Genomic DNA, 15,223 nt, shown 5'->3' on the forward strand with positions numbered 1-15,223 from the left:
TTTACCTGTATTGACATTTTCTTGAGGCGTAGAACTACCGATCGATCTTTTTTTTTTATAGACATAACTCATAGAAATGGCGTTATTATAACAAAAATATCAATAAAAATTGTAATTCCATCGGTGCACATAATATACCGCGGAAACAAATAATAACAAATTCAGGGATAACAATTTCTTTTGCATAATAATGATTATTATTGAAACTAAAAGCAACCATTTAAAAACAGAAATTTCCATCGTAAATCTCAAAATGTCTGTTTAAGGGAATTTCATCAGATCATAGTATGGTTATGTATTATGCCGTTATATTGTACAAATTTGTAGGTATTTTAATTTTTTAAATACTGCAATATACGTTTGGCCATGTGTTTAACGTCGATGATCAAAATCCTACTACCGTTGTCATTTCCCGACAAGGCGTCGACTGCTGTTGAGGATAAAATATTATAGTCTAATATGACATTTGACATTTTGTTTTTTATCATATGCATACAGCGCGATTGCCGTGATTCGCCAAACATATAATAAACTCACTCCGATTTGAATGATTTGAAAATTAAAACTATCCTTATTTGTATTGATTCAAATTTTGATATTTTATTATAATCAAATGAAAACAGTTTTTTTAATAATTGTAAGCTGCTTTATAGTTCACTACGTTCACTGAGGATAATATATTGGTTTGTGAAAATTGTAGGTATGAAATATATATATATGATGGGGACAAAATTGAAATAAAACAGTTTGTATCATACCAGGACTGTTGCTGGTATGGTATATAAAATCTAATAGTGTTAAAAAATACAGTGATTAATTATGACTAGGACCCGGAATTGTATGCATTTGCACATTTTTAATTATTGAATTAAAATGTAGCTAGGTAAGACACAATTTTGAATCTTAACCTGATTAGTTGGTATGCAAAATTAAGTGATGCATAGTTTTGCATATTTAGAACATTTTTAATTTTTAAACATATCTTAGCAATTTATTAAAATACAATACATATTTATGAAAAAATAGTATCAAGTTATTAAAACTAATACGTAACGTTATGTCCTATATGTAAAATCTACCTGCAATGTGAAAAGAAAAAACTCTGCTAAGAATCGACGTGCATTTTTATTTGAAAATTTATTCAAGTATTTAGTAGTTGACTGTATAACACTCCTGGTAACTTTGAAATATTTTATTATAAAAATCTATTAAATTTTTTTAAATTGATTTTTGTTTATGAGTTTTTATTTAGATGAGTGAATGTTCAAAACGCAACATATGTATACAATTGAATACATCATACAAAATGTAATTAAATTATATCAACTAGCCATTTAATACATTTTTTTTGTTCCATATTATAATTATTTAATGGATTATATACATACTTATACTAAATAAATTTAATTAGAATGCATTTTTGTATTGATGCATATTTTAAGTGTATATCTGAATGAAAATCATTCCATATAATATGCATGTATATTTCGTTCATTTTTAGTGCATTATAATATTCCGGGCCCTAATTATGACGGTATATCTGAAAATAGAATTCAAACGAATGAGTTTCATCAAAATATATGATGAAATGGAGGTGACCGTGATTGGTGAAGCACTCTGTATATCATACTGCAGTGGATCGAGCCCTGTAAAAGTGTGATGCATAATAATAATTGTATGCATTGCCAATTATCGTGTTTTCTACTGCTGCGGGCGCGATCGACACCCACAACTGGTCAGGCTAAAAACCCATGATGATCATAGTATGCCGTTCAGTGAGTGTGTGTTTGAGCCCAAAGCGGCACTATTATAATATTATTTCAATAACGTTCTCGATCCGCGTTCAAATATTACAATATTTTAAATAATCATGTCGTCGTCGTAGCCGTACATATTTTGTTGCATTCTCTGTTGCTGCGTCGCGATCGCAGCATATAGAACAATAATATTATTATGACGTCATCGTCGACGGCAATCGTCGTAGTCGCTGCAGCTCTCCTTTCGTTTTCAGGTTCGCTTCCGTGTATTAGTAGTCCGAAAAATGTAAATCGTCTTACACAAATCGATACTATTATTATTATTATTATTACTATACGTCGTCCACTCTGAAATCCATAAAATGTCAAGTAATAATTGTTTATAGTACACGTCATATACTGCAGTGCTCGGACGTTTTTGAAAGTCAAACTAGATCAAATATGTACATAAATGTAATAAATTAAAAAAAAAACAACAAATTATTCACAATCCATATTCTAAATGATTTACTAGCTATATAATAAAGTATACCATAATAAAAACGTATTTTTTTAAAGTATTCTCCAGGGCAGGTCAATAGGTCATCAGCATTCGAAACCATCTTCTGCAGCACTTACAAGACGTTCAAAATATGAAGCTGTCTAAACGCTTTGGATACTTTTGAACTAAATATAGTTAGGTACCAAGTAATTGCGTATAACCAGCTGCCTAGCATAATTTAGTGTTTTATGAAAACCGTTTAAACGACGTTCCGACCGAAATTAAATTTTTTTTTGACGGAAATCCTATTCGAGTGAGACATTTTACGACGGCCCGTGACGACGATTTGACAATCGATATTTTATAATATATTTGACCTGTTAAAATACTTCTTCACACAAATCGTTTGCAGGCGGCGCCGTGGACGCCGTGGCCAAGCAGTGGACGCCCAACGTAGACTTTGAGGCACCCCGCAACTGGGACGCGGGACACGTCCCCACGCCCGTGGACGTGGCCGCATTCCAGAAGGACACTTTGGTCCCGGTGGTGGTACCGACCACGGGTGTAGACGTGTGCGAGGTCGTGTTGCCGTTCAACGGTCAGCTGATCTTGGAGCCCAATTCCCGCGTTGTCATTTCCTCGTCGTCCCAAGCGATGGGTGGTTGCACGGGACAGAGTGAGTATAATCTCATAATAAATTATGTGCAGTGGTTCTCAAAATTTTGATCTCACGGATACCGAGTTGTACGTTGCGGAACAGCCATCCCAATAACACTTATACATTATACCAAACGATGAATCGTTAACATTATTATGGTCGACGTTTTTTAATTAATATAATATATATTGATTTCTTTCCTGCACCAACGCCGATTTCGGCTTCCCACGTATGAACTTCGAAGTTGAGTCAACATTATCAATATTATGTTAAGCTGTAGATTAATATGATTAGCAAAAAATAAATTTAACTCGAAATGCTCTACTTACTGAACTCAACCTTTAAGTTAGTTGTTTTATTACCACACCTGGGCCACGTCCATAGTGATTATTTATGTTTGTTTTGTTTATTTTGTTTATAGTGAATATTTTTACCTATAACGTATACTATTCCTTTTTATTGCACAAACTATAGCTAACACGACCTGTAGTAGTTTCAAAAACAATTGCTCGTTTGTGTCAACTAAGTTATTAAAAAATAACTATTAATTTGTTTATTTTTATTTCAAATGATTGTGTACTCTGTACATTTAATGGCATGATTTAACAAATAAAAATAATTAATCAGTTCATTTTAACTGCAATTATATCTATACGTATCGACATGATTTAAACTAATTAACTAATAAAAAAAATTAAATTATACAGCGAAGACTTTAAAAATAGTCATATTGTTTAGTTTAGACCAACCTACTATGCCTAATACCTTAGTGGCGGACTACGCAGATGACAAAGCAATAATATCAACAAGCGCATACCCTAGCTGTTTCAGCTTCCACTTATCTTCAAAATCATCTATCTCAAATGGAGGATTAGTACAGGAAATGGTGGCTTAAAGTCAACCAAACCAAATCACTTCATACAACATTCACCCTTAAATAACCCCAATATCCGGCTGTAACTCTCTATGATATCCAAATTCCCTCAAACTCTACGGTTAAATATCTCGGACTCACACTAGATAGCCGTCTCACTTGGGCACACCATATTAAAACTAAACGGTTGCAGCTGAATTCCCGGCTACGCATGCTTAAAACACTCCTCGTTAATAATAAACACACAAACTTAAACACTAAACTACTAATGTACAAATCCCTAGTCAAACCTATATGGACCACGGTATACAACTATGGGGCAAGTCCAAAATCTCAAATCTCAAAAATATCCAAACGTTTCAAAATATTATTCTAAGAAAAATTACAAACTATCCACCATAAATATCAAATCACACCCGTCTAAAAACCGTGCAAGAAGAAGCAAAACACTTCTATAAGCGTTTTCATGATCGTCTAATAGCCCACACAAATCCATTGATTTATGAATTAGCATCAAACGAAATTCCTGAAGGATTACCATGGTAATCCTCACCGACGAAAATGGTGCAGAGACATTCTAAACGACTACAAAACGTTAGTTAAAAAAGAAGTTTGAAAAAAATTTTTTTTTTTAAAGTCAATAGGAAGTGATCACTACTAGGTGGCTTCTTCCAACAACTCATTCATGTCATAAATTAGCCCATATTTTTATTGTGCCGCAGGGTACAGATTGTATATTTCATATAAAAATAAAAATATTGTTTAGTTTTATTAAACTATTAAACTACGAATAGGTACTTAAATCAGTTTTATTGCGTATTTAATTAGTAAACTAATTGAATATTTAAGTTAAAAAATTGATTTTGAATTTTTGAACAACCTAGTTGTTTTCGATACTAACCTTTACATAATATGTTATGAATTTAACTCTTTTGTTTTGAAATTTAGATATATTTTAGTTATAATAAAATATAAATTATACCAAATAAATTGCATTTAGTTATAAATTATTATATAAATAAATTGTAAATTATAACTACAGTAGAACGTGGATTTATATGCATATATTCATTTATTCTGGTTGATATAGTATGATATGTTTATAGTGAGCATAAAACGATTTGAAAAATGAAACTTTTTACTGAATATTCTAATATTAATTTGTCAATTTTTTTATATTTTAAAGGCTTATTTTATCATTTTAATTGCATATTTTATTTTTTAATGCATATTTCGATGTTTATTTTTAAAAAAATTTAAAAAATATTCTATATTAATGTAAGAAAAAAATATTACATTTTTATAGTTTCGATTAATATCAGAATAAATTATTAGTCATATACGTGTTGCCGTTGTAGGTATAAACTACTATAAACGGTTTTCACAAAGACCTTTAATATTTGATCAATAATTGATGAAATAAAATAGGTACGTATACCAAGATAAGAAAATATCTTCTACTATTTTATTTTTCATACATATTTCAAGGTTATATTATATTATAATGGTGCATATTTAAGAATTTTTAGCACATATTTGGTTGGTTTTCAATGTATATATATTTGCGCTCTAGTTACAAATTATAATGCTACATTGCAGGATACTACTCAATACTTATTTGAAAAGTTGAAAATATGGCCATTCGGCTTTCAGTATATAGGTTATATAGGTATTATACTTATTTAAAATTTCCAAGATTCAAAATTTTAACAAACGCATTATTATTTATTAAAAGGTTAAATAATTTTATCAAAAGGTAAAAAAAAAGAAAAGACATGCTTAGCGAATCACCCGGTATATAATGAGTGAGAAATAATATACTGTTACTGTTATAATAATATATTACATAAAAGTTTAAACTTTGTGTTGTAGTAATAATTTATTTTGACCGTAAAGTTTAAAATCAACATTCATAAATTTAGTTTATACTTAATAATTATTCATGTATTCCGTTTTATCCGATTAATTTTTACATAATAAAATGTGGTGTTCATGTGTCATATAAACTTGTTTATCGTTTATGTATATTGTCATTAAAACATATGAGTAATGGCAAATGACAGAAAACACTAATGTTCTAAAATAAATAATAAATAACCTAAAAAATGTATATTTATAATCTAGAAGTCTCCTATTGTAGATAAAGATTAATTAATAGTCGTTAAAAAAAATGTAAATAATCGTTTATAGTATAAACTTTATACGTTGAATTCAGAACATTATATATCTTAATAAAAATAAATTAAATGTGTATCTGCTGCTGCTGATAATGTATTATTATCACATTAGTTTGATAAAATACGTCACGTAATTTTATGTTTAGACATAATAATATAAACAAAAATTTGCAGTAATTAACACAATATTTGTTTGCATTCATGAGCACAATTTACAAGTGCAATAATAATAAGAAAAGGTTGGTCTTCGAATAAAAAAATATCAAATAATTATTATTAGAATCGACATTCGAGAAAAATAAACAAAAATTATGAGGCCAATCATCACGGTTATACCATATGTTTTATATAAATATATTTTTAAATAAAAACGTATAATTATTAAATTACGAACAATAAGCTTAAACGAGATTATTTGAAGAAAAAAAATATGCACCATTAAATAAAATAATATGCAATGTTCTCAAATTTCAAATGTACATAAACATTTTGTGAAATTTGTTTGGTAGTGCACAATAAGTTTATAGTAGTGATAAAAATGTTGACGGAATTTATGAGTTCTTTGCAAAGTAATAATAATAATAAATAGACAATAACAGGAAAAGTAAAATTTGAAATTGAATTCATTGTTGTAGAGAAAACGGTTAAGATCCAATATTTCCATTAATGAATAATTTATGGGTTTTCATGGATTCACATTTTATAACTACGCTGTTTTGAATATGATAACAATAATAATACTTATTTGAATAATGTAATATATTATTATCGTCATTGTTGAATGTGACCAGAGTTCCAATTTTCAAGCAGGTGTCCTGCTAAATAATGTGATCAAATCGGAACCGTAAAATCAAACGACTTTCACTAAGCGTCAAGCTCATGTCCCGAACAAATCGTATTTTTACATGATGTTTAAAAACATGTATAGATTAAGGCACTAACATTATCTAGTTATTACCGAAGTATCTTAATATTATTATTATTATTTATTATTATCATGTAATCAGAATATATATTTTTATTGTATGTCCTGCACTTTGACCCAATCACAGGATTTTTATTTAGTCTCTTTGTTATTATTACATTTCAGCTGTGACGTTTAAGCAAAATGCCCCAATGGAATGGGTTGATCCGGACAACTGGTCAATTGAGAATTTTAACATAGCAACGCCACACGTGGAACGAATACCGTGCGTGCACGATACCGTTGTGTTCAACCCCGGTCATTCGTTTTCAGTCATTGTGCCCGACGATCCGATCACAATCGGATCAATGAAGTACGGAAACCAAGTGAGTTCAATTCGACTACAGCAGTTAATCGTCGTTTAAAAGGACATAATATTTAATACTGACAATCGTTATTCGTACGATATTGCAACATTATTTAGATATAATAATACATGAGTAGCAGTAGTAGCACACAATTTATCATATCGGGTGTGTAGGGATAACCAACATTATTAGTATAAACGCATAGTCTGTGAAGTGGCTAAAAATGAAATTAAAAAAAATTATTCTCCCATCTACCAAGTAATATGATTTTTTTCTCGCACAAAAATACAATCCTTGACATAATATTTAACAAAAATCCTGCAGACCCAATGGTGCAATATCACGGGATCTTATATTAAAAGAAAGCCTAATTTCTTATATAATATTTAAGACGTTTTAACGATGGACACTTTTTCGCTGTCGTGTAACCAGTTGTTTATGGTAATTATTATGATATGTACCTAAGTAAAATTTTATTGATACACCCAAAGTCCCAAATTGATATTATTTTTTGCGGCTCATTATTACACGTAAAAAGTTATGATCTAATTTATTATAATTATAATATATGCATATAACATCCATATTCTACTGCGTGTCTGCGTATATATATAGGTATATAATATATAGCTTTGAATACGTTATTGCAACATCGCGAGATTTTCGGAAGTATATTAATATATTCATAAAATGTATATCGTATCTTTTCGCGGTACTCAACTATACAGGCTCACCATAAAATGGGCGAGCAGTACTTATAACAGTACCTTATTCGTGTTATTTATTCGCGTTATACAACTCGCGCACAATTCGTCGTTATAATTTAAACTATTTATGTCTAATACAATGCATAAGTATAAAAATATGATACAAAATATTGTGTTTGTTTTGAAATAATTTTGATTTTTAACAGCGATAATGTGGTGAATCTGTATTCTGTACACACATAATATTATATTAGATTGGTACACATACTATATACGAATATATATATAATATATTATATTATTATCATATTAATATAATATTATTGCAGACGTTCAGTCAAAACGAATTGAACGAATTTCTTTTGTCGGACGTCGGCGATCAGGAACTGAAGAGTTCTTCCACCGACAACGATGTATCCATTACTCTGACTTCGACTTCCTGCGAAGACAACACAGGATGTGAATGCGGTACCCAACAACTTTTCGACCAAGTATGCAAAGTGGCCTCAAAACGCTGTGATAGTAAATTGGGCTGCATAAGTCCAGTGAAACCGATTGGCCATTGTTGTTGGACTTGTGGTGAGATTTTTAATAAACAATACAATATGATTGTCATACTTTGTACAGTGATACAATTATTTATTCGATTTGAATTAGTTGTGAATTTAATTTGAACGTAATATATTATTATTGCCTATTGCATGTATTATAATATATTATTATTATTATTAGGTAAATTATATATTTATATTATAAGGTTTGTACACAACACAATTCTTTTAAAAGTAAACGCTTTAAAAAGTATTAATTTGTATGAAATATTTGTTTTAGTATCAAAAATGTAATGACAATAAAATATAAAATTTTTTTATTTTTATTTTACACAATATATATACAATCTGTACAATTTTGCACAATTAGCATATTTGATAAGGGTTAAAAATATAATACATGAGTACTTGAGTAAGAAGCCACCCACTAATGGCACTTAACAAAATATAAAAATTAAAATTAGAAAAAGAATAATATATATTTTTTCATTTTTTTTTTGTACTAACTTCATATTTACACTTTATGTAAAAAAAAGATATTTCAATATATTTAATACTCTTTGAGAAAATAATTGTATACCTACCTTTAAAATATAATTGCCGTGATATACAGGTTGATTCTTTTAAGTGAGTGCACTAATTATCTCGAAAAGAATTTACTTTTTTCAAAATATTTTTTTACATGGTTTCAACTTGTTAAAAAACCAACGTTTTTATTAAAAAATTATATTTTTAAATAATTTTTATCCTTATCATTTTTAAAGTTTTTTACTATTTTGAATGACAACATAGAGTTTTAATTTCATATTCCAAAGCAGAATATTTTTCTAAGTATTTTGATTCATAAAAATCGAGTTTAGGATGAGTAGTTTATGAGTTATATGTATTTAAAGTTTGGACAAGCGGAGTTGTGGAAAAACATTTTGCGGGGTAACCCCGTATCACACCACTCTGCCAATCTAAACTTTAAATACTTATAACTCAAAAACTACTAGCCCTAAATTCGATTTTTATGAATCAAAATACTTAGAAAAATATTCTGCTTTGGAATATGAAATTAAAACTCTATGTTGTCATTTAAAAAAGTAAAAAACTTAAAAAATGATAAGGATAAAAAATATTTAAAAATATAATTTTTTAATAAAACCGTTGGGTTTTTAACAACTTGAAACCATGTAAAAAAATATTTTGAAAAAAGTCAATACTTTTCGAGATAATTAGTGTACCCACTTAAAAGAATCGCCTTATATAGGTACTCTAAATATAGTCATATATAGCAGTAGTAATCAATCAATCCTCGTTCAAAAACTATGTTTATTATTGCGTGTGGTTTGATTCCAGGAGCTTATTTTTTAATTAATTACAATCCAAATAATTTTGTCAGTGAACAATTCAGCAAAGAATTCAAAAAAGACGTGGACAAAATGAAACTAGCGTTTGAAAAACATCAACTTTCTTATTATATGAGTAAATTGTTAAACGGAAAAGTACAAATCGTAATGGCCAGTGGCACAAAATATGTGGACGAAATAAATGAAATAGCTAAAACCATACACTCGATGCTATCCACTTGTGAGTAATTATTTATAATTGCTATTCTTATAATATCATATACATATTATATACCTATATAGATATGTAATCACAATTTTAAAAATTGCAATTCTAGTATAAGAATCTTAAACGTAATTATTTGGTAAGACATAATCAAACTATCAAACTATTCAACCATCGAAAATTCAGACAATAATTCATTGATTAATAATAATTAATTGTCCTTTGCACAATAATAATTATAATAATTGTAATAAATTATAAATAAATAAATAATAAATATTATTAAATTATTATAATTATTATAAAAATATTAGCCGTTTAAGAAAATCCGTCACTCTGCAATACATTATGAGTGTCTAGAAGAGTTACTGTAATAGATGTGTTAAATTTTAATTTTAATTCAATGATATACAATTTTATAAAATTATTGTATACGAAAAAGGATTCTGAGTGAAAATTACCTGGTCAATGAGTATATTTTTCGTGATATAATTAAAAAATTTTTTTTGTTAAAAATGTTGCTTCGAGACACTCAATAATTAATAACTTTTTTCTAACTATTGATATTATGAAATATGATTTTGGATATTGTTTTTTTCATTTTTCTAAACTTGAAATAATTGGTTTTTTGCTCTCGCTTTAGTCCTGATATGGAAATCAAATTATTAATTATATATAGGTAGAGTTTATACAAATATAGAGTTACATAAAGTTTGAACTTTATGTAACTGGGTGGAATATTTATACGAGAACGAACGTGATGAAAAACTATGGACCTAATCTACATGTATAATACTATCTACAATATGACGTCAATAACTCAGGCGCCGGAGTTCAAAAAACTGTTTATGACATTGAAACTAGAGCATTATTAAAATTTAAAATACCATCATCTTTTGAATAACAAGTATTTTACACCATAAAATATGTCTTATTTTGTACTATTTAATATTATATAAGAATATATTTCACATTAGCTGATAATGTATTGCTTTTGTAGGACCATTGACTGCTTTTTAAGTGGACTTTTTTCAATTTGAATAAGTAGGACATTTATACATGCCATTTAGCACCACTCTTCAATTTTATCTACGGCATTAGCCACTACAAATAGATGTATCTAATACCTAGTACCTACCTATTATATTATATAGTTGGTACTAGGTAGATTAATTAATAATTTAATCAGATATTTAGTGGAGCTTTCAGTATACAATGTAAAATTGGTCTATACCAGAATTTTAAAATAACAGATTTTTCAACATTTTAGTTATTACAGTATTATTACTTATATTATTAAAATATATCAAAAAACAAAATATTAACTTGATCTAATAATCTAGTCTTTTTTACTTTATTTTTATTTACATATTTGATATGTTTGTCAAATTGTTTAAAATATAAAAAATAAAAATATAACGAAATATTAGTGAAAAATTGAATTGCAAATGTATGTTTATTTCTTTGCAGTTTAGAATTTCTCATCGACAACTGTTTATGTAACCAGATAACCTTTGAAAACGTTTATTGTATATAACAGTGTAGATATATAGGTAATGTTGTACCTACTCCTGTACCTGCATTGTTAATATCACTATACGTCTATATACACGTGTATTATTTGTGTAACTATACCTTTTTAGTGATGTTTGTCTTGTTGTTTACACACTGATGATGACGTGTTATTTTTAACAGACCGGGGCGTGACAGACGTGAAAATGTTCAGCTCAGGACTGTCCTACGACGCGGACGGTATGACATACGGCCAAATAGCCCTAGCCACTTGCATCGTCATCTTTTGCTGCATGTTGGCAATTATGTTATACTACAACAACGACTGGTAAAACACAGTAATATAAAAATAAAATGTTATGTCTTAATACTATCCAATGATTTTTAATGGGCAAACTAACAATGAAAACCCGTCAATGGTCGTGTCGTTTGTCGGAATAATATGTATATAAGTATGCTAGTCGCGAGTCCTATTAAAATACTTTGCAGCCTGCCGGTTTATGGTCAGTGTCTCTCGAACTTTGTGACACCTTTGTATAAATTATTAACGTGTATATTATTATATTGTATATAATTCTTAATTTCGAATGTGATGTATTATGCGACAGCAAAATAAAATTCATATATTCAGTTCTATCGATACGACTTTATGTCGTGCCTATCGGATACGGATGTTGGAATATAGGTACATAGCTAATATAAAATGTTCTTTTTTTTATGCATCGGAATACGTTAAGAACTATCGAACTTATAAGGGAACACTCAATTGTTTTTTCAATAAAAACATACCTTATACCTTATATCTTCTATCCTATAATCTAGATTTTTTTCCTTATCGTCAAATAACACCTGCGTCCTGCAAGCATACAACTGTTTCGGTAAAATATTATATCGGATAAAACAGCAGGAAACGACCACTGGTGGGCATGGATTGCGAGTTGGCGCGCGTTTACTGACTTGTGTCATATTAATATACTATACTTCCCACTCGCATTGAAAGGGTTTGGCGTCACAGAGTCGCTATAAAAATCTGGTAAATATTGGGTCATAAATATAAGTCACAAAGGTCGAGAAACGGCGGCTTAATGGTTTATTTATATGGTGTATATATGCAACATGCGTATACGTAAAGAGGATTATTTAAAGAAGAATATCTAGAGTAAGCCAAGAAATATCTTATGAAATACGAAAAATATTTTGATTTGTAATGTTTGAATGTAATTTAATTTAATGTAATGTTTTACGCGTTTATCTACAAAACTACCAGTATTTGTTCTTAAGATAAAAAATAAAATTTTGTTTTCTAAGATGATGACTGTTTTACTAATAATCATCTTGCATAATAAATCTTATATAATAATGTACTATGCACTAATAATAACAAAAAATTGTATTTTCTTGGATAGGAATACACTATTGTCCGGATCCAGGTCTAGTGCTGGAGCTGTGTTCGTCAAATTCAAAAATGATACCAACGACGCTGTGGAACTAATCGACGAAGACGTCCGATTGCAGCGTAAGACTTCGTTCGACAACCCCACTTATGGAGCTGTGGAGAGTATGAACAAATCGCAGGTAAAAGCTTTATACCACATAATAATGTAGGTACTCAACTACAATGGCGGATTTGGGATTTTTTTCGGGGCGGAGCGTAAATATTTCTCAAAACAATATATTAAATACATATTTATAAAAAAAAACACTCTTATATTAGCTATCAGTACCTAAAGGAATTAAACATTATTAATTACAATGTACAATGAATGTAAATACTTGTAATAGTATGCCATAAAAGACTAATCTTGCAAGTCTGCAACCGTCAACCGATGGTTAATTTAAAAATGAACGAAAATTATATTTTCGAAGAAGTCCTGCCCCGTGCGCAACTTATATAATAATATGGCCTTTCGCATAAAAATGTTTCGGTAAAAAACCATTCCACTTTGAACTCAAAAGCTAATTTACCCGTAACGTAACCCACCAGTTATATTATGTCCTGTACATGGTAGTGACTCAAATAAACTTCACAGTTCACAGTGTCTCTACTCCTCCGATTGAGAGAATATTATTTACCATATCGTCTCATATTATAATAAAAATACATAATTTAATATATGCATTTTTTACCACCCACTTATAATTTGTTTTCAGACGTTTAGGAAAATGCATTCGTATTCGGATCTATCTGTTTCGACGTTAATGAGTAGCGCGATGGATGTTGAACTAAGAGAAACTGCTGGCGAACAAAAGTAATGATGTTATAAATCCGTCAAAATATGACGTGTTCGTTTATTAATAATTGGTTCATTTATTTGTATAAAATAATGTAATAATATTTTATTCTTTAACTTCACTATGTTTATAATTTAATCCATTTGAACCGAATACGGACCAGACTCAAATTATGTTTCAACCATTGTCGTACTTCACGATTATTTAAATAAAACTTTTAATATTATTCAAATCGAATGAAAACTAGTATTAAACACACACACACACACACACACACTAGCGGGCTTAATTTAAATCAAAATAATGATAGATATATACGTTTGCACGTGTATATCTATCAGATCTCCCGACAAACAGTTTTTAATTTGTTTTATTGCCGACATGGTTCAATATTTTATTACAATTCCATTAGGTATTGCTTTATATCGTAGATGCGTGATTACCCCGAGAGACTCGCCATAAGTATTCTAATATACGAATAGAAAAACCATGTAAATATTACGATGAGAACGAAACAACGACGGCAACAACACAGTACACGCCACACGGTGTATGTTTTGCTAAGGTGACACTGTGTGCCTACGACAGTAACTTCCACGATTAACTTATGATATACTTAAAGCAGTAATTGATATTATATTATTGAATTACCACGCGAAAGCACTGTGAAATCATGCAAAGATCAAGAGGAGATTCAAGTGATTTGCTCCACCGCTTTGCATTGAAATTAATCACGATGATTCGAAACTGCAAAATATGTATAGAAAATATATTAGGTTATAATTTTGTAGATTATTGCCAAATATATTACGTTATTCCCTTGTTATAGGTATAATATAATATATAATAATATGTATATTAAATACTCCGTTTTATCTCAAATAAGCAAAAATAAAGAAATATTGAAATAGTCTGTTTTATAATATTTATTAATGTAGCTTTACAGTTTTATAGTCAAACATTTTATTATGCAGATAAAATTACACAAAAGAACTTAGTATTCAACTCGAAAAACATAATATAATTTAGAAAATATACTGCAGCTTATTACTTACAGCTGCAGATCATCAAAGCGATTTTATTATATACAACACACTTATGAAGAATGAGAGTTGAATACATTTAATGTAAACAATTTAAAAAATATAATATTTAATTAGTATGGTGATATATGACGTGTATTGTTCACATTATATTATTTATTAATGCTGTTGGAACGAAACGTACAATTTACACACTATAATACAATTCTTCACAAATAATTCAAACGCTACTTTTTTTGACTTCAAAACGTGTAATTGAAAAACAAAAAATATTGAACATACTTTATTGCTGTGGACTGTGGTTAATTATTTTATTCAGACGAAAACTTAATTAAAAAGTTTTTATCCGATGTACTCACGCAAAGCTCCGACTCGTTGATCATAAGAAAAATAATCATTTTA

General features: G+C 29.0%; 1 protein-coding gene across 2 annotated transcripts; it reads left to right on the forward strand.

Moving 5' to 3' along the window:
• Positions 1 to 1,750: 1,750 nt before the first annotated feature.
• Amnionless (amnion associated transmembrane protein) lies at positions 1,751 to 14,010 on the forward strand. Of its 2 annotated transcripts, none has more exons than XM_089226352.1 (8): positions 1,751 to 1,775; positions 2,651 to 2,914; positions 7,038 to 7,237; positions 8,256 to 8,505; positions 9,819 to 10,049; positions 11,730 to 11,874; positions 12,953 to 13,121; positions 13,698 to 14,010. In XM_089226352.1, exons 1-8 carry the CDS (start codon positions 1,766 to 1,768, stop codon positions 13,797 to 13,799), a joined length of 1,371 nt encoding a protein of 456 aa, XP_089082478.1. In that variant the 5' UTR covers positions 1,751 to 1,765; the 3' UTR covers positions 13,800 to 14,010. The 2 variants fall into 2 exon arrangements, with proteins under 2 accessions (XP_089082478.1, XP_089082477.1); XM_089226351.1 differs by lacking the exon at positions 1,751 to 1,775 and adding an exon at positions 1,782 to 2,011.
• The last annotated feature ends 1,213 nt before the right edge of the window (positions 14,011 to 15,223 follow it).

The sequence above is a fragment of the Diuraphis noxia genome, unplaced genomic scaffold, assembly GCF_037042655.1.
Source record: "Diuraphis noxia isolate RWA-SAM2 unplaced genomic scaffold, SU_Dnox_SAM2 contig0004, whole genome shotgun sequence".
Taxonomy (NCBI): domain Eukaryota; kingdom Metazoa; phylum Arthropoda; class Insecta; order Hemiptera; family Aphididae; genus Diuraphis; species Diuraphis noxia.